The sequence below is a fragment of the Motacilla alba genome, chromosome 1, assembly GCF_015832195.1.
Source record: "Motacilla alba alba isolate MOTALB_02 chromosome 1, Motacilla_alba_V1.0_pri, whole genome shotgun sequence".
Taxonomy (NCBI): Eukaryota; Metazoa; Chordata; class Aves; order Passeriformes; family Motacillidae; genus Motacilla; species Motacilla alba.
In genome coordinates this window covers 43,939,117-43,960,405 of record NC_052016.1, presented here as the reverse complement: position 1 = coordinate 43,960,405, position 21,289 = coordinate 43,939,117, and the positions used below count along the sequence as shown (strand labels likewise).

Below are 21,289 nucleotides of genomic sequence, written 5' to 3'. Positions count from 1 at the left end.
GATTTTTTGCATTTTAGAGTCCAGTTGTATGAAAAAACAAAGCACAAGCTGCATGCTGCATTCAGATGGGAGCGTGCTTATAGGTATAGAGAGACAATCACAATTATGGTAATGAAATTTAAAAATATGTATCTGCTGTAATTAAATTTGTACATCCCTCCTAGTGTGGAGCTGCTGTATATTGCTATAACTACCACTTCTAGTGATGTAACTGCATTTACACTAACTTACACAGATGAGAACCAAATTTCATCCAAAGCTGAAGTCACACTGGTATAATTTTTGCACTTCAGTGCAAAAATGAGACCTCTGAAGGGAGTTTTCAGGGCTTTTTTTTACAGTGACTGGCATCTTAAAGACATCTGGAAAAAAAGGGTGATATCACCAAGGCAGGGGTTCAAAATTTACTGTGTGTAAAACTAGTGCACGACAGAAACACTGTCCTTTCAGCAAGGAGCCAAACAGAGTACAGAACTGCTGCATGAATTTTCCTGCAAAGCCTTTAGCAGCCAGACTAATCCCAGACACACCTCGTGCTGACCTTTACACACATACGCACAAAACTTTCTGGGAGACTTCCTTCCCCCAGTTCGTCCTTACTTCATCTCCCAGCAGGGCTGCCTGCTGGACATGGTGATCCTGCTTCCGTAGGAAGAGAGAGAGCCTCCACCTACCTTGCTCTCCTTCCTTCCCTCCCCAGTCCCTCACCCCCTCTCTTCCCCTCAGGCTGGCAGGATTCCTCGGGCAGAGCATGCAATCAGTTTGCAGGGAGCAGCCGCAGCCACAGGAAAGATGCAGAAGCACAACCAGAAGGAGCACCTCTACAAGCTGCTGGTGATCGGGGACCTGGGAGTGGGCAAAACCAGCATCATCAAGCGTTATGTCCACCAGAATTTCTCCCCCCACTACCGGGCCACCATCGGGGTGGACTTTGCTTTGAAGGTGCTGAACTGGGATGCTGAGACTGTGGTACGGCTGCAGCTCTGGGATATTGCGGGTGAGTACAGAGGAGAACCCTTTGCCCCATAATCTATTGAAGAACAATACAAAAAATAGACCCCAATTCATTTGTACTGATCTGAAAGCTGGAAACCGCCACTGCCTATGCAGTGAGAGAGAGCAGATTGAGGAGAGAAAACTTTAAGGGCAGCTTGACATTTTGGAGAGTCCCTAAAACCAGCAGACTCCCAAACTAGGGAAGACAGAGAATCATAGAGTGGAACCTGTGCTAGCTGATTTTTCTCCCAAGCCCTTGGACATATTAAGGGACTCAGGTACCTCTTTCCAAATGCCCCAGTTTTATTCCCTGCAGCTGGCAATGTTCAGTTTTGCCTCCTTGAACTAACAAATCTCTATGACAGGAGGAAGCATAACAAGAATGTCCTGTTAAATCTTTTTAATTTGGTGGAATAGATGAGGCATTCAGTAAGATTATTAAAATTACTTGTACAGTTAAAAAATAAAGAAAATGTATATGAGTTATTTTATCAAAATACCTTCCTTCTTCCTCTCTCTCGTACCTGCCCTCCTTCAGTCTAATGAAAGCAACTTCTTACGTGTTTTGGAAAGAGAAATGTTTCTATTTAGCAATCATTCTGGTTGTTAAAAATAGAATTACTCATATTTAAATGCCCTTATTCCAACGTCAAGCAAAACAAAAGATGATTTACCCTCTTCAAAGAGATAAAGTGTAAAGAAGTCCAGATATCCCCACATGGTTACATCATTAAAACCCACAGAATTTGACATTGTTGCTGTCAGTGCTTCAGACACTCTTGATTTGGCTTCAAATTAAAGAGGCAACGTTTTTTGCCACCCCCTTTCTGAAAATCAATCATTTTTGTTTCAGTCCACAAAATAAGTTTATCTTGATGGCATATATCCCATGCTGTAAGTAATCATTTTTCATTTAGTGAATGCAGGAATCAAATATAACTGTAACAATAGATTACAGCATAAAGGGCAGCAATTAAAAACTCAGTTAAATTAAGAAGTTACTTTCATTAAATAGGGAATAAAGATGAACATCATATCAGCTGTTAGGCAACTGTACCAGCCTGTGGCCTGAATTGTGAGCCCACTCAGGCTCATTGATCTAGTCTGGAACACAACCGGGTAAAACTGGTGAAGTGAAAAAATTCTTGACATTCTTATCAGTGGAGGGAGTGCTTTTCTGCTGCACTGAGCTGTCTCATGTCTGAGCTCTGAATTTGGCACTGAGGTACTAAAACTTATGCAACAACACTGCTTTATGTAAAACGTATAAACTCCGCTTTTTCACATGCTAATACAGTCTTGTGGTTTTATGGTTTTAAATGCATATATGCTCAGTTTTCTCTATTAAAAGATAGAATAATGTGGCAAACATTTATTTTACTGTTCACCAGTGGCTGATTGTAACAACAAATACGTGCACTGCCAGAAAAACATTTCTGCATGAGAAAAAAGCATTTAATAGTAAATTCTGAATGTATCAGGGACTTAAAGTATGTATTTTGTATGCCTTGTTTCAGAGATTTATTACACTACTAATCATGTGCTGGTGGATCATATGATGTAGCTTTCAGTCAGGCTGCAAAAGCAATTACACCTAGTTGTAGTACTGAATGACTAGCATGCTTTCTGAGTTATCACACATGACAGAGAGAATTACAGCACAGTACTAAATTTCATATGAATTGCCCAATTCAAAGCATCATTGTGAAGGTCAAGACAGTGGCTGGTAATAAAAAGAGTTGCTGTCTTAGCTTTAATGACTTCTGCTAAAGGAGCTTTAGCTGTTGCTGGCTGTACGTAGAGAGCAAGTTCTGTAAGCAACATGCTGAATTTAGATGATCATGGTGCAGGCATAAAAGTGATCACACATAAAAGTGATCACACATCTGGCTGGTGAGAGAAAAAGAGGTTCAAAAATGAAAGAGAAGTAAAACTGATTGGAAATATGGGGAGAATGGAATCAGTTTCTCCTGGCTGTGGCTGGTCATGTAAAATCATTTGCAAAATACAAATGGGCAATGAGAAGAGGGAGGAAAATAAAATCTCTGGTCTAAGAACACCCTTTGTCTTTTGATGGACTCTCTGTTATCAAGTCAGGTTTATCTTTTGGGGTAAGGAAATAAACTTTCAGTCCCTGACCAAGATGAAGGATGTTGGCTTAGCATGAAGGACACCTTGAATTGAAGCAAATTCTGCAAATACATTGATAGTATTTCATATCAGTAATGATATATTAATACATATTTATGCATGTATGTATATATAGATATCAGGTATTATTTTAGCTCTTATATCCTCTCCCGTCTCCATTATACAGGCAGTGAACCCAGTACCAAGCATATGTGTACTCCTCCTTGCTTTTCATGGGCAGTAAATTGTTTAACAATCTAGAAATAATTTTCTTTAAAATATTGTGAGTAAAACTAGTGTCAAGCTTATCGACATTATTAGTAGGGTTTATGTACACTGTGACTTCATTTGAGGAGTGACACATTCCAGCTGTGGTAGGACCAAGCAGTTTGGTCTGGTTTACCCTTACCATACATGAGAAGAAAAAGTAAATTTGGTTCATCTGGTGCCATATAATTAAATGTAGTTATTATTTGTGTAAAATATTTTTCTGTGTTTTTTAATTTTGTAAACAAAACTAATACAATCTAACAGCTCAATGCTGAAACTGCATCTATTTAGATGAAAGACAAATGCCAAAAAACAAGGATAACTAAGTACTACAAAAATTAATTCAGGGATAATGTGGGCTCTGCATCACACCTTGTTACTTTAAAACACTGGTTTTAACACATACTATATTCCCAAAACTGTGGGTGTCAGGCAGGAGTAGCAGGATTAACCTTAATGCTATATGATGTTATGGTGTTTGTAACATGCTGTCATTAAAATCTATGAACTTATGTCTGATTCAGTGAAGTGCCTAAGTTTGAGGTGACTGAATGTTTAGTATTGAGTATGGGAGCAAATGTACATGATAAAATTCTCCTTTTCTTTAATTTCTTCACAACAATTCGATTTTGTTTTACAAATCATTAGTTTTGGTGTTCCTGTTAAAGTGTGCCATCACCTCTACTGCTGTGCCATACAACATTAAATCTTGCTCCTCAGTCAATTTCTGTCTTTATTTCTTTATCCTTTCTGCTGTCTTTGTGTGCATATCCTATAAATTCATTAACAAATTCTTAGAAGGAATGCTTTAAGAAACTCTGAATCATATTTTGCACAAGGTTACTGTGGATGGGGTTGGCCCTGCAGATGCAGACTGGCACACCACTTCTGAAGAAAACAGCTGTTGCAGACAGCAGATCTGGGTGTATTTGCCATTTCCCTCTCTGCAAGGCTGCTCTCTCTGCTACTGTCTGTGTTTTGCACCCAAACAGCCCAGAGATTTCTCTGAAGACCAGCTTTAGCCATAGATTTACTGCAGGGAGGAGCTTTGAACATCAGAGAGCAGAGAGCAGCACATCAGAGCCTGCTCCCTGCTCCTTTTCCACATCCATCTCAGCATCCTCTTTATCACTCCTTCTGCATTTGAGTGGGCTAGGTTATTCATTGCTACAAAAAGATATTGGTTTGTCTTTAAAAGTCTGGTTCTCATCTCATAAACAGTTGGACCAATGCTTTGGGGAAAGAACAGTTCCATTTCCTTTCCGGGTCACTTTCACCTTCAGAAGCAGCAGTCTATCCACGGATATAGAGGAGTATCTCTGCACTTGTAAAGTTTTTAGGATTGTTATGCTGCAGAGGGAGTAAGTGGAAACCTGTTCACTAATGCCAGGCACAGCACGTCCTCAGCATTTTAGGCTTTCGGCAGCTGCTAAGCATTGCAGCACATATGCATAAATAAGATAGTCATGGTGATTTCTAGGCTAAGTTACCTTGAAATTACTGTTCTGCAAACATAAATAAGTCTCTTGCTGTGAGGGTTTTATTTCAGTAGAGATTGGTACTGGAATCTGTGGGCCAGATCATGCTGACATCCTGCTTTTCCTCATTCTGGGGTGGTGAACATAAGCTCAAGGACTGCTTAAGCTTCAGTCCATAAAGACAATTATTTGAATTCAAGTGTGAATATTCTAAAAGATATTTTGTAGGGAAAGGTAAAAGATGTTTAAATCTTCTCCAGTTTCCAGCTTTTCAGTGTTGGCTAAAGGCTATCTGTAAAGCAAGGTGGTTCCCAAAAGCATTGTCTCTTAGGACAGTGGCAAGAAGTAGAATGCACCATAAAACTCAGCATTGGGCGATTTCAGTCAATTTTTAATTTAAATTTTTGTGCCACATTTCAGATGCTGTGGTCAAAACTGTGGAAATTATCTGAGTTTCATCCCTTTATCATTACTTTTTATGCATTTATTAGAGATGATAGTGGTTAGTGAAAATTTTAAACTACTGTAGAAATTCATTTGGGGTATAATTTTTATAAGCTATAAAAGTTCACCTGATGGCTGCTTTAAACCCATGAACTGATAGCTTTGCCTGCTGCAGAGGTGCCACTGAGTTTAGGATAAATGTGCAGGCAGCTGCCCTTCAGACAGGGAGTGCTTCCCTTTAGTAGAAATCTTGTTGCTTTATCACCTTGGTCTCACTGGGTTCGCTTCCAAATAGAGTAGGATTCATGTGAAATAACAATTAGACATTTCTTCTCAGTCTCAGACTACAAAGGGATCCTAACCTTCAGTACTCCCAGTTATTTTTTTAATCTAATTTAGGGCTGATAATCCCAACGTAAAGCACCATCTCAGTGGACAAAGGCCATTGGAATTGCAGGGTTTGATGCCAAATGCCAGTAGTATTTTAAGTGATGCAATAAAGTACTGTGGGCCAGATCAAATATTTCCCAAGCTTCTGACCCCTCCAGTGAAAAGCAAAACCAATCTTCCCCAGTCAGTCTTGCAGTAAAACAGATTCTAATGTTCCAGGCTACCTGCGAGATACCACTGAATACCTAATGGTTGATCTATTTTCTAGCCTAATTCCTGCCTAAGTCATTGTGTTGCTGAAAACCTAAGGCCAGATTTTGACATCTTTAATACATCAAGCCTATTATTACGAGCAATTCTGCTAAACTAAAAGGTTTTAGGAACCTCATCTATTAATATAGGATTTTGTTCACATAAGTAAGAATCTGTGGAAAAAAAGAGTACTTCTGCATCCTTAGACATATTATTTAGTTCTCCAAGCTCCCAAGCTCAATGCAAATACTAGAGATCACTTTTTCCATAATTTAAATTAAAGTCAGTATGCAAAGGTCATACAACCAAAACTCTGATTTATAAAGCACCTCTTTTTCCATTCAAACTGGCCTAATGCCTTTCTGTCAAGTATATTGATACATTAATTATAACTGATGCAGAAAAATACCATTTCAAAAACAGTTTAGGCAGTTAATCATGCAACTCCATTCTTTCTCTTTCTTTGAAGTGGTTGGTGATGGAAATTGGTTATCCCCGTCTTCCTGCAAAATGCTGCTTTTACAAACACACTGACTTTTCTGTGCCATGAAAATCCCGTGTATCTGAAAAAGCAGCTGGAAGCCAAAGGAAGAATCAGTATCATATAATTTGTCAGAAATTTGTGGGCCACTACTAAGCAGAAGATCACAACTTAGGAACCTTTTATTCCTTTAATAACTTCCTTCATGATGAATGATTTCATTCTGCAAATGAATAATTTAGTTAATGTTCTGTGACACCATGTCCCACCTATCTCAGCAGCGATCTGTGTCCTAATAAATTTATGTGAGGCCTGAGTTGAGCTGCTCTCATATCGTCTACAGTGTAAGCATCTCAAGAACTTTGTATGAGAAGTATAAAGTATCAGTGAAATGCAATATCCATCAAAAAACTATTTGTATATGTTGCTGCTTACCTCACTGCTATGTTTCTAATCAGACCTTAGCTTTTGGTGGAAGGCACCTTCTTGCAGATGAAAAAAGAATTTCTCAACAAGGAGATTATTGAATAGCACATGACTTAGCCATTCATCTGATTAGCCCACTGATAGGAATCATAAGACATTTCAATAAAAATATAGATGAAAGAAATTTGGAATAGGACCTCTTCTTTCCCAGAAAAAATCTATTTCTATCTTGCTTTATCAATAGGACACAGTGTTTCTTTAAGATAAAAAAAAATTGACATGAATTTAGAGAAGATAGGCTTCTTCTTTAGTTTCTGTACCACGTGAATGACTGTCTCCTTGCTGCCACAGTGCTTAAAACCAAAGACAAACATCACAAACTGATAGTGTTGACCCCCTAAGTGGGTTCAGTGCTATTTCCATTAAATGAAAGTGCATGGTCTAGAAGCCAAACAATTGGTGCATTTCCTTTCTCAGCCTTCCCTTACATTTGACAGCAAAATTTCCATCAGAAAAATTCTCCACAGATAACCTTCCTGGAGTCAGAGGCAGACTGCCAATCTTCTTGTCTTCTTAACCTACTCAAAATTGCTCATGTTGAGAAAATAAAGCTAGAAACAGGTTTGCATTCAATGTTTCTATTTCCATAGCACTTTTTCCCAGCTATGGAAGCATATACAGGAGTTTTCTTGCTTAAAAATTCCTATTGTTGTGATATGTTTCAGGAGCTTATAATTCTTCTTTGGATCACAGCTCTGCTGCAGACATTAGTAGAAAATCTATTTTTTATTTTCGAGAAAAGTTCTGTGTAATTTATTTTCCGGAGTTCCCATGAAAACAGCAGACATATAACAAATCCACAGCTGATCAACATACCATATCCTGGTGTCACGTGCTAATTTGTTCATACTTTAAATCATATAAAATGAAAGATATTTACAAACGTCCATGCTTGAATATACTAATGTACTGTTAACTCACAAAAAAACTCTGTCCTTTCCCAGAAAGCACTTTGAATTCAGCAAATAAAACCATTAAGCTTCTGAACAGAAATGGTACGAAATACTCCTCAAAGATCTTTTCAGTGGAGCAATGCAGTTCTTTATCTTGCTACTGCTGTTCTATTTCTTAGAGCACTTTCCATGTTTGTAAGGCTTTAAATTCACCTTGCTCACCTCTGTGTTTTAGTTTGCCAATAAAAGTAAACTAGTAATTACACTGATGCCTGGTATGGCTCCGGAGCTATATTATGATACTGCTGGTTATTATCATTTGCATGAGAATATGCAGGATCCTCTTCATGCTTGAGCAGTTCAGTTGTGTTAGAAGTTTTAGACAAAATACCATAGTACCAAGGAGTTTCCAATCTGGTACTTACATTTTTTTTTTTTTGTGGCTCTTGTTGAAAGTCCTGTGATGTACCCAAAGACTCCTGGCACTGTCCGCAGACTGAGAAATCTGGTAGCCTAATAAGACTATGCACTTATTATTCACTTATCACACTTATTATTCACTTATAATGAACTTCATTGAATTTCCTTGGGTGTTGGCTTGAAAATTCCTTTTTCATGCAATACTCTCCTGCATTTTCGTACAAATTATTGTAGCATGTTACTTATAATTATTAAGGCAAAGAGTAGTTTCTTGGGGACTTTTAAAATGAAATCCTGCCTTCAGTAATATTATCTTAGGAAACCTGCTATTTGAAATACTGACCTAGACTGGAAGCACTGAGTTTTGCAAGGTAACGTTTTTTTCCCCCTCCTACTTTCTTCATTACAGGACAGGAAAGATTTGGAAACATGACCAGGGTGTATTACAGAGAGGCTATGGGGGCGTTTATTGTCTTTGATGTTACAAGACCTGCGACGTTTGAAGCAGTGACAAAATGGAAAGAGGATTTGGACTCTAAGTTGGTTCTTCCAAATGGCAAACCTGTGCCAGCAGTCCTATTAGCAAACAAATGTGACCAGGGAATAGATGTTCTTATGAACAACGGCATCAAGATGGATCAGTTCTGCAAAGAAAATGGGTTCGTGGGCTGGTTTGAAACATCAGCCAAGGTAATGTTTCCATTTGTTTTCAAATGTTTCTGAGGACAGAGAAATCAGTTCCTAAAATAGTTCATTTGGTCTAAACGTGCACCTTGAAAAGCTCCTCTCTTGGTAGTGTTAATTAAAGATAGATTTGTAAATATATAGTATGCAATTCTATTTCTTTTAGGTCTTTCATTGCAACATTCTGAAATGCAGCTGCCGTGATATGATAGGCCAGCAGTAAAGTATGTACCCGGTCAACAGGTTACTGCACAATAGCCTGGGGAGGAGGATGACCTTAGGCAAGGCATAAAAGCTACCTCTTGTGAATGATATGAAGATGTTTTTCATCATTCTTAACATTGAATATTATCTCTAAATATTTATATAACCACTTTGCCCAAGAAATGCTGATTTGAGACAATAGCTTCATTGCCTTAGAGTCCAGAAATAAGGTCAGTCTATTGTAGTGCTTGTACAATGTTCACTGTTATAAGCTCTTATTCTCAAAAGCCTTTTCAAAAAAATTACATATCTGGGGAGGAAGGAAATACCAGTGGTCAAAGGGCTGAATGAACTGCTCTGAGGTTCAGTTCTTTGCCTTGGTACAGATTTCCTGAGTGCATTAAATATTGAGATAAAAATCAGAAAGAGCACTCTGGCTTTCAAATTATAAAGGCCAAAAGTACATTGGTACTGTTGATCAGTTTGAGATGTCTCGGATAATTTCAGTTAATGCAGGATTTGGAGAGCTGGCATATGAAATATTGATTTGAATACAACAATTCAGTGGATATAGTGTTGATTGTATCCTCCTATTATGAAAACTGGTATCATCATTGACAGCTCTGGGGAACTTTTGGATGTATGAAATGTAAACAATTTGGTTCTGGTTTAACCTAGATTTTTAGTAATCTGGAAGCCAAAATGCTACATTTGATTGTTTAATTCCTTTTAAACCCTTTATGTAAGGTACTTAAGAACTTTTTGGGTGTATATTTGTGTTCTACTTTTCTGGTCTTGACACCTTTTTAAGCATTAATATTTAAAAGATGTTTCACTAGTAATCAGCAGAAGTAACAGCAGGGGAATAGCAGCATATCCCAAACTGCATCAGGCATTGCATGAACTCTGGGCTGAGATTGCAGCTTTTCAGTACTTAAGGGGGATTATAACAAAGATGGGGACAAACCTGTCCGGTGAGCCTGTTGTAATAGGACAAGGGGTAGTGGTTTTAAACTAAAAGAAGGTAGATTTACACTAGAGATAAGAAATCTTTTTTTCTAACAAAGGATGGTGAAACACTGGAACAACACACCCGGACGTGGTGGATGTTCCATCCCTGGAAACATTCAAGGCTAGATTGGATTTGACTCTGAGCAACCCAATCTAGCTGAGGATGTCTCTGCCCTGGCAGGCAGGTTAGACAAGATGACTTGAAGAGGTCCCTTCCAACCCAAACCATTCTATGATTCTATGATTCTATGATTCTATGTCTTTTTAATTAATGCCTTTGCTTCTCCACTGAATGAGTCTCAAATCCAGCCACTGTTTCTCAAGATGCCATTTATAGGGAGTAATTTTGGTCTAGGTAAGTGTGTAAACTATCTTGCTCAACTACAGGGTACTTCCTATTTCTTCTCATGGAGAACCTGATTTGCATTTAGTTCTGTAGTTCGTCTGTTGATTTGTGTTGGGTGAGGCCAAGGGAATCCAGTGATCCTCTTTATGATAAACTACATTTTACTATGAGAATGGAATCTGTACCATGAATTCCATTCTCCAGTAAGCACATGTCCACCACTCAAAAAGAACAACCATATTTATTGTGCCAGGGGCCATTGTAGATCATGACAGAAAATGAATATGCAAACAGTTTCAAAGATCACAGAGAGGTTTTACAATGATGATGGAGCCAGTCTGGGGCAGAACTATGGAAGTATAAAAGATGGAGCTAAGACTACATAAATTTAGAGGATATAAATTTTTTTTGAAGTCATAACAGAGGAAATTTTTCCAAGTTTCTCTAAGCTGCATAGAGTTAAGAATTTCTGTTATTTTAGACATGGTAAATATCTAGATTCTTCTTACATTATTTTAATCCAAAAGCCAAGCAGTCCCCAGATTGACAATGCAATCATTTAAGAACAGAAAAAAAATCCAGCTATGGCAAGACTTGCTTTCAAAAGCCATTCTGAAGGGAATGATGAGAGTTGAGGGCACATAGCTGTCACCGTGCTATTCTCTGCTGCTATACACCAGAGGCTAGGACCTCTTGTTCTGCAATCCACACACTTGATTTCCACCCAGAATTTGAGGTTTCTGACTTTAAAATTATGCAGAGAGTCATTCCAGTAAAGATGGTAGAATCACAACATTTAAACAAAGTTAGATCAAAATACTCTCCCCACTTGATCTAAATTCTAAACTAAACCTTACACTTCCTTTTCTAAACAAAAGTTAATATTACTACTATTTTAGAATTCTGGATATTGTATGTACCTGGTATTCTTTCAGCCTAGAGCATCAGAAGTAATTGAACTTGGGTCTGATAAAAAAAAAAAAGACTAACTCTGTTTGCTACAGAGAATAGAAACTCTTTTGAAGCAGAATAGCATGGACAAAGGAGTCATCATATTGCAGCTATCCATTTTAGCAGTTCAAATAAGTAATAACTCTCTTTTTGTGGTACCCTGGAATAATTAGATCTCCAGAGATTTTCTGGAGATGTGCTTGGAAATGTTAAAGCCTTGAGAGCAGACTGAATATGATTTGTGCATTTTGGAAAAACAAAGGTGATTAGTTATAAAAACAACATCTTGTTCTGGTTGCCTTGCAGAAAGTAGCATGCTATATATGTACCTACCATATTTCATGCTGTGGTTTTAATGGTTTTAAGCTTTTGTCTGGTCACTGGAAGATTACACAAAAAAAAAAAAAAAAAAAAAAATCACGGTATTATTCCTTGGTGCTATTTTTGTAAGTTAACAGCTCCAGTATAAAACATCTGAGCCACCTAATGCAGTCTTATGCATTAGTTTTGATTCTTACATTAATCTGAAGGAAATAACCCTCTTCCAGTCTTCCCCCTACAAAGACAGAAGATTTTGTTTGGATAGTTTTTCCTTGTGAGAAGGGCCTTATTGGGCAACACCACGTCACAGTGTAGTCACAAGTTAGACTGTTGCCATATATCCAGTGGTGAGCCTGGTCTCTTTTTTATCTGCATATTCACTTTGCCCATATTGATTACAGTCTAAGAGGCACATCCCCAGATAGCCACCAAATAACCCTTAAGAGTAAATTCTTTAATAAATTTCATGACCACAACTAACACGAAAGATTCATTCTTTTAAAGGAAGGAAATTTCTTCTTCCTGTCAAACATGAATTTATCCAGCACATGGCCAGAGCAGCTGAGAACTCCACTCACATTTCCAAGACTTTAAACTGTTTTCACCACCATGCCTAGTTCAAAGAGGTGAGCTTTTGACTTGGATTAGAAAAGGAGCAATTTCAAGCTTATCACTTTATAATGAAAATGGAACTTGTGCAACAAAACAGACAAGTCAGGCAAAACTAAATGTACTTGAAAGTACCTAATTCAGAAGTAACTTGAAATACCTTACAACTGGCCATGGCTGTGCGCTGTTATTATGCCTGAGATCCTCTTTTCCCTGCTGTTATTCTGCTGTCAGCAATACAGAATTAGATGAAAAGACATGTTTTGTCCAAATTGCCCAGAAAGGCTGGTAGCTGTGCTTTTCAGATCCTTACAAAACTAGGTTAAGCACACAACTCCTTGTCTCCTGAGCATCATGACCTGGAGACTGATGAGCAGTCTGAGTCTCTGGGCTATTTGGATACATCCTCTTTGGACCAGGACAGTGTTATAGTTCTGCCTCTAAGAAATGTGGATAATAAGATGTCCTTTATTCAGCTTTTGTTTGACAGGCAGTCCATGGTGTGTCACCATAGATTCAGAATGAGTTGTGTTGGAAGAGACCTTAAAAATCATCTAGAATCATCTAGTTCCAACCCCTTACAGGGCCCAAATGCTGGACTAGCAATCAAAAGTCCTCTTTGCCATTGCTGTGTTACCTTCAGAAAGTCATTCTCTTCTCTGTTCCAGCCTATCTTTCAAAAAGCAAAGACACTAATTCTTCCTATCTTACCAGGGAATTCTGTGAATAACCCAAGATCTACTAGCCCTTGTTCAAATCACAGATTCTTCAGTTCTTTTGACTGGACAATTATTATGAAAGATAAAAAAAACAAGCTATGCAGTAGATTTGCAGAGGAGCTGGATAAACAGTTCTGATTTCCATAAAGAAAAACAAGGTTCGGACATTTATTTGAATTAGGCTGACACTCTAAACTAATCTGCTGATCTGGTAACTTAAATCCAAGCGATCCATTTGAGACTGCCAGACCCAGTTAGGGATGTGTGGCTCCCTAGATTGTCTTTTTAATTCACTCAAAAAAAAATCTAACTAATCTCACAGTACAGTCTGAGGAAATATGTCAGATTCTGCCATAAAGCAAGAAATAAAGCTGACACTTAAGGCAGGATATTTCATTTCAGATGTACAATCACTCTGCACAGAATCCTCTGCGGAGATTGTTTCCTGTAATTAAAAGGAGTTGATTCAGATTATCCTATGGGTACTAGAGCTGTCCTGTAGCTCTCTGGATCACTTTTATGAAATACATTATTTAGTACTGTCCCAAATCTGGAAATTCATAGAAACACAAAATTGTTGAAATCAGAAAGTCATTAAGTGAAATAATTTTGTTGCAGGGTATTCAACCAGATGTAAAAATTCAATCACAGAAATGATCTTGTTGTCAGAGTCGCAGTCACAGAAGTTCACATCTATGAATTTCATGTTCATGCATCCAGATGGCATTTAACTTGTATGGCTGCATTTTACTAGAAACACCACTGCAGGAGTACAGCACACCATCTTAATAGGGCTCTGTTCCCAGCAGTTTCCAGGGAGTTCTGCTAAGGGAGCATGTGGAACCATTCCCTCAGAGTGCTAGCTCAAGGGGAGTGCAGGTTAAAGCATCTTTCAAGTCATTTCCTTGCTCCTGGATTTTAGTGCAGTATGGAAATAAAATGTGGAAGCTATGAGCTTCTCAGTAGGCTCCCATCTAATACCTGAATATTTCACAATTTGTAAATGTTTGCTTATGGGAAGTCAATTTCCTTCAACTGCAGCAGTAGTCTAAGGTCATGTCTCTAGGCAGCGCTGATTTAGAGCTCCCCAAGTGCCCTGTGCCTGCATACGCAGTGTTCTTCACCCTGCTTTTAAAGGTAAGACTCAGAAGCATCAAACCAGTAAGAGGAAAAAACTGTCAATGTAAAAAGGGAAAAGCTTTCTATCAGAAAACAATCAGATAGCCAAATCTAAGATATGTGCATGGTAAAGAAACAAAAAGTTCTTTCATCTGAAAGTGAGACAGGCCCTTAAAACTTGTCAGGGCCTTTACTCTTCTACAAAGAGCTAAGAGCCAGTCTAATCTGTGGGAACTTATTTCATATATTAAAAAGGAATGCCCTAAATATTAATGTTCTGCATCTGCAGTAGAGACGGCAGATAAGGGGGAAGTAGTCCAGAATGCAAAAAAAGATTGCTGAGCTTGTGTACTGCTTTGAGTCACATTCAATAATGTATTTATTTTCCCTTTAGTTGATTGTTGCTTACAAGACATTATTTCCAATAGCAATCAGTTCAAGGATTTTAAATAATGCAGCTCTCTTTCTCTGCCCTCAGTTGCTATCCCTTCTATGAAAGTGCCCTTTGAAAGGATATATTTTAATAAGATTGATCTACAAAGCAAATGCTGATTTCATGTCCCCCAGTGTTCCTTTCTGTATTTCAGAGATTGGTCAGAGTTATTTTCTTTGCCTTGTTTTGTTTGGTAATAGAATAAAGAGTAGCGTGTTCTGATTTTCACTTTTCCATTCCTTCTTGATGAGGCCAGCAGAAAGACTATCACAAGTAGTCAGGCATTGTCACAGAAGCAGAATTCAGGTCCTTGCTCTGGCACATTTTGGCAGGCTGATGCAGGATAAATCACTTAGGGATGGATTCACAACTCGGCTCTTGCTCTGGTTAGCAAGATCAGGTGCTGGGGATACTGAGCCACAAAGAAATGAGCTAGGCACCTCAGGGGACAGGGCAGGGCAAGGTGCTTGGGAAAAGCTTTCAAAAAGGCTGGCATGCTGAATCAGGAATACAGGACTGATAAACGCACCATAATGTGGCTAAGATCCTTTATGGCCTTGCTGTAAAAGCTCTCTCATGGGGAAGAACTTTTCTTGAGAAAAGAAATTTGCATTCTTACCTTATCATGTGAAGACTTCATCCTATGCTATCTCTCACTTTCCAACTAGCCGCTGCATGCTGGACGAGGATTCATGTGGCTCTGCATTTTCTCCTTTTGACAAATGGCCATAGCAGCACTTCCCTATCGCAGAAAGCTGCTGTCCAGATAAACACATCAAAGATGAAGAGCTGAGTAATAACAGCCTTAAAAGTAATATAGGTAGGCAGAGTGTCTCCTGTGTTTGGAAAACAAGGTAAGGTAAAAGTGGCCTCAGAGGAGGCTGATAACAAGCACTACAGGTGTGAGGAGAGGAGAGGAGAGGAGAGGAGAGGAGAGGAGAGGAGAGGAGAGGAGAGGAGAGGAGAGGAGAGGAGAGGAGAGGAGAGGAGAGGAGAGGAGAGGAGAGGAGAGGAGAGGAGAGGAGAGGAGAGGAGAGGAGAGGAGAGGAGAGGAGAGGAGAGGAGAGGAGAGGAGAGGAGAGGAGAGGAGAGGAGAGAGGAGTCTGAACTTCAGCAATCATCACAATTTCTGTGATTTTTTTTGTAGGACAAAGCCGTATAGGAGATGACAGTTATGGCATTTCAACATAGAGACCCACTGAAAGATATTTTTTTCACTCCACTGTCCCACCTATATTTTCTTGCTTTTTTGAAACATAATTAATTTTATTTTCTGGTATAATTGAGGCAGCTTCCATGTCTCAATACCATTAGTAGAGTGTCTGTGATTATTCCTCTCTGCACAATCTTACACTCCGATTGTTGGTTTCTTTGTGATTTTCACTTTCTCTTTTTTCTCTTTCCTCCCCTTGATTGCCTCTCAACACTTCATGGGCCCTAAAATCACCAGACCTCTGGGTGTCTGTGTTTGGGTAGCAGATCACCTTCTACTGTCTGTAGCTTTTACACTGCCGAGCAGAATACAGATTTTTCTTTTGCAAAACACACTATAGGAGGAGAGGTGGAGAAATCAATATTTCATTAGTCACACCAGAATACAGCAATGTCTGATCTGCAGGTCTAGGACACCACAGGATTAAGGTTGTAACAAAAGGCAGTAGTAGCATCAGAAAGGAAGTGGTCAAGGCAGGGATCTGAGATGGCAGGAGTTGCTTTGTTGGCATGACCACAGGCTCCTTGCAGCAGGTGACTTAACATATTACTTCTCGTCCATACTGTGTGCCAGTTGTAATCTGAACCGCAAGAGCACGCTGGAGCTAGACACAAACTCAAAACTGGCTGTGCTGTCTGTCAGGGTCCCACTTCCTCTCCCTCCCCTTGTACCCCAGCTGAAATTGTCATCCACATAGCCTAAATAGTTCATATAAATGTTAAAGATGAGAACTGCCTCTTTAGACTCAGGACAGGACTTTTCATTCCTTACCTCTTTATTTTTTTTCTTTTTTTTTTTCTTGTTTGAGTACTGGATGGAGAATTTTTTTTCTTCTGCATTTTTAGGCTCATGTCTGCCACATGGATTTACATCTATCACTAGCAGGGACGAGGGATGTCAACATATACCCATTTTATGCTATTGTGGGCTTGGTTCCTTCTCCCTTTCCCAATGCTGTAAAATGGTAGCCTCTGACAAAGATGGCTGCTGTTAATACATCTGAACATTAATCAGTTTGGGCAGAATCTTAGATAGTCCCTAAGACTTTATTAAATAAACACATGCTGCCATTTCAACACAGAAGCAGCATGGGCAAATTAAATGCTCACCAGTCCATCAGCAAAAAAAAAAAAAAAAACACAACACAAAAGGTTTTTCCATTTCTTTTTTTTGGGCATTTAATGATCCTATTTTGGCTTCAGTTTTCTAAGCAGTGCTGAGAGATATTTTTCATTGCCTGGGTTTTTTGGTTTTTTTAATAAAATTTCACAGTACTCTGAAAAGGGTTTTCAGTGCATGCTTGAGGAATTTTCTAGTCTGGTCTGAGAGAGCCATGTGATACAGCAGAATTTTAACATCTCAGTAGGGAGATGATTCACACCCCCTTATTGCTCTCTAGCAGTTGCTATGTACATTAATGTGTACTTTTCTAAAGTATTGGGGGTTTACAACTTAATGATATTCTTTACATACAAAATATTTAATTTCATGTTTGTCATTGGAGAAACCTGTGAAATCTTGCATTATTTAACACTTTCAGTTAGATCCGCAGATTTCAGCCCTTTACTGTGATGTAAAGGGATGGACAATGGAATTTGTGGAGTTTTGACATTGATTTCAAGGGGATTGGACAAATCATGGTCCAGCATGTGGTGGCTAGTTGGAAAGTGGGAGATAGCATGAAAGACAAAGAATCTATTCATTTAGCTTTTGATTTTCCTATAAATGTGTCTTCCCTACTGAAACACACACATTTCTTTCTTTTATAGCTAGTTTATGGCTTCAGTGCAGCAGGCTCCAGATTGCCATCCAGAGGGACCTGGACATGCTCAACAGTTGGGACTAGATGGCATTTAAATGTCCCTTCCAATCAAAACTAGTCTATGACTCAGAGATTCAACTTGAAAACCTGGGTAATCTTAGGCTGCAAATAAAACATTATTTTTTACTGAGCAAGAGTAGTGTGTGCATATACGCAAATGTATGCCTATATATTGGTGTGCATTTCCATATGGATGTATGTGGCTGTGTGATACAATTTCCTAGAAGATTGAAGCTACAGTGAAGTTTATATCTCCTGCCTTGTAAAATAAGTAATCAATGCCAATAGTTACACTGTAAGAGTGCCTTTTATGCCAGAAAGCCTGAATTTTCATTCCAAACATATTGGTGGCTGTTATTTACAAAAAAAAAATAAATCTTTACTCAGTACTACTGCTTATTTTCTATGCTGCATTGAGCTGTGTCTCACTGATCAAGCTATTTCAGCTTTACTTATTCTACAAACAGGGTAAGAACCGCTACAAGTTAAATGTGCAGTTGATATCAGGAACGTGTAGGAAAATTTGTGCTTTAGCTTTCATTTTAAAACCCTAGAGTGAGGATTTCTGTCCTAAAAATGAAACCAGTGGTGATATATTTCTTCTGAATCAGTGCATTGGAGATGCAGTGCATTGCAGTCAGCCTAAACAAGAAATAAGGGGGGACTCCAAACCATACAGAACCATTTTACTGTTTTGTGAGTAATTTGAGATTGTATCATTTATTCAATGAAACTGGTCCATCACAGGTTTCATTGTGAGCATTGCATACAGAAATCTTCTTGAAATTGTGGGAAAGGCTTTAAAAAATAAGTGTAATGCATGGCTGTAATTACTGGTAGGTAATTAACTATTTGGAAATGAGTGACCATTATTCAAGCAGTGAATTATGGTCTTTGGAGCTTTACTTCAGGCATTAATCTTCAACACCTCTCTGGCATTTGTTTTTTAGTTTGTTGAAGCAATCAAATCACCAAGAGATTGAGGTAATTTAAAATCAGCTCTGTATACATTTCAAAACATACATGAATCGTAATATATATAAAACTTAACCAACTTCAAAACTCCAGTAAGCACTATTTAACACAGTCAGTTTTTGAAAACTGTTTATTACGGTAAGTAAACTTTAGATGTTGCTGAGGGAAAAATTTAATTATGCACAGGAAATATGCAACATGTTTTTATTATTATTGACTAATCAACCTCTCTTTCTCTTTCATTTGCAGGAAAATATAAACATCAATGAAGCTTCCAGATGCTTGGTGAAACACATAATTGCTAGTGAGAGTGATCCAGTTCAGTCAGTTGAACCAGATATTATAAAACCACACTTGAATTCCTCCAAGATTGTCAGTTGTTCATCTTGCTTTAAATCCTAAGAGACTTCCAGACTATTACAAGAGCTGAACAACTGTGATTCACAATTTATACTTTATTCAACGAAACCAGCCTGCCCACATTGTCCCTAAGCAGATTGTAATTTTCTCAAAAATATATTTAAATTTCTCTTCTTTTTTTTTTTTATTTCTGCTAAAATTTATTATGAGGTGTTCATTGATAGCAACTCTTCAAAACTCTCTATGGCTATTGGTCAAGTAAGACTCACAGTGATGGCTGTTTTCCTATTTGGGTGGCACAAGTGATATCAAAACCCATTTCTTTGCCATGTGGTTTCTGAAAATTCGTATTTGTGATGGGACTGCAGCAGCACCCTACTTGTCCATTGATTTCCAGGATGTTTTCTCAATACCTTGACCAGGCAAAAGTCATCATTGCACTCTTTGTCACCCCTCAGACTTGAATGACTTTGTTTCATCTGAGGAGGATGATGATGAAAATGAAAATTGAGCTGTTCAGAAAGAGACACCAAGAATGCTCACAGTTAGATATTCCCCTTGCAAATTCAGTCTCCTGGATGTAGTGACAGGACTGAAGATGCAGGAACATTTCACATCATCCAGTTCTCTAGAAGATCTGAGCTTCTGAGACTGATGAAGGATTGGCTCCCTCTTTCTGAGGAGTTGCATTCTCATAGTTGATAGCCTTATCTTAGATGAAGCAAAATGGAACAAGTCAAGGGTGAGGGGTGACAAAACAGCCTATCAGGGGTACAGTGTCCTGGGTGAAGCAGATCAGGTTTTTCAGAAAGGGTTATCTATTCTATAAAGCCAGCATTTCCTCTGGAAAGCCCACATTGATCTTTTCCCTCCCTCTCATCCCTCATGCCACAGATATCCCCGAATGTTTAAACTGTGTGTATTCTAGAAGTCTTAACATGCATCCCTTCATAATGCTTATTCTCATGAGAATATTCACTATTCACACTCTAAGATACCAGCAGAACTTTTCAGGAAGCCATCTGTGTTGTGTAGAAGGGTATTTGCTTTCTGAAAATATTCTTCTGAAATGTATATGAATCATCACAGGAAGCAAGCAAAATGGAACAGTCTTAAGAAACACTTCTGGAAGATGTGAAGAATTTATTGAACCATACTGTGGAAATGAGATTGTTGATTTTCAGCATCTCACAAAAATTGCAGGTTGGTGGAGTCATTTAGAGAAGTGTGTCTAGACAAGAAGTCTCGACACCTGGCTGCAAGCCCCTTCAAGAAAAACTTTGCCTCTATCCTGCCATAGACAAATCACTTACATTTTCTGTTCTTACCCAGACTTTTCCTTCCTAAGCTGTGAACTCTCAGTTGTAGGAGTAGTCTTCAGAGATGAGTTCTGCTTCTTAGAGAGCATGGAAGGGAGGAGACAAAATCACCTGCTGCCTTATGTTCGCAGATGCCACAGCAATACTTCACTGACCACTTAGCTGGAAATGAAGGAGTGAAATTCTCAGTCTAGTGAATATCTGCTGCATAGGAAAAAAAAAAAAAAAAATTCCTCAAGCTGACCCTATACTGTGGGACCTGAGTTTCATGTGCCTGTAAAATTTGTCCTACTTGGCAATGTAAGGTGTATGTTTGGACTCAAAGTTCTTTTCCATCCTAAATGATTCTATGACTTTGTACCTCTGTCACTAAATGCTCTGTTACTATATAGGCACTGCAGACAAGAGATATTTTTCTGTCTCTGGAGAGTAAGGGACAGACATATAGCTCTTTATATGGTCTTCCTAAAGCCTCAGAAGTTTCGAATAAGAAAGCAAAGTCTCTTGTTTTAAAAATAAAAATTCACATCCAGAATTAATCTGCACAGACATAGATGTATGGATACATTTATATATATAATGAGCTGGCTTTTTTGAGAGTAATTTTCAAGTTGTCTTGGATGCTGTGTCATCCCTTAATACCTGTGTTAAACATTCTTTAACTCCTGCTGTGATCTGTGTCAAATACGTTAAGCTTCCTGCCTCAGTTTCCTCATCTGTAAAAGAGGGATCTATATACACACCTACCTCACAGCACTCCCTGAAAGTTACTGTTGGCACCATGCTTTGGGGATACATGTTCTACAAAAATGCCAAGCTCTGATACTGCTCAGAATGAAATATGAGTGCCCTCTAGCATAAATACATGGTGCTGTAAAGCCTTGGTGTTCTAAATCTATCAAAGGCTTGCCTGTGCTACAAAAATTAGCTTCAATTATTCCACCTCAGTTAAGCTGGTCAAGG

The 21,289-nt window shown here is 38.5% G+C and overlaps 1 protein-coding gene across 2 annotated transcripts; it reads left to right on the top strand.

Annotated features, from left to right (window-relative positions):
• The first annotated feature begins 581 nt into the window (after window positions 1-581).
• Window positions 582-20,544, top strand: RAB38 (RAB38, member RAS oncogene family). 2 transcript variants are annotated; one of them, XM_038154201.1, is made up of 4 exons: window positions 582-997; window positions 8,650-8,930; window positions 17,620-17,763; window positions 18,897-18,997. In XM_038154201.1, the coding sequence occupies exons 1-3, from the start codon at window positions 793-795 to the stop codon at window positions 17,728-17,730; spliced, it is 597 nt and encodes a 198-aa protein (XP_038010129.1). In that variant the 5' UTR covers window positions 582-792; the 3' UTR covers window positions 17,731-17,763; window positions 18,897-18,997. The 2 variants fall into 2 exon arrangements, with proteins under 2 accessions (XP_038010129.1, XP_038010120.1); XM_038154192.1 differs by lacking the exon at window positions 17,620-17,763 and having other exon boundaries at window positions 18,897-20,544.
• The last annotated feature ends 745 nt before the right edge of the window (window positions 20,545-21,289 follow it).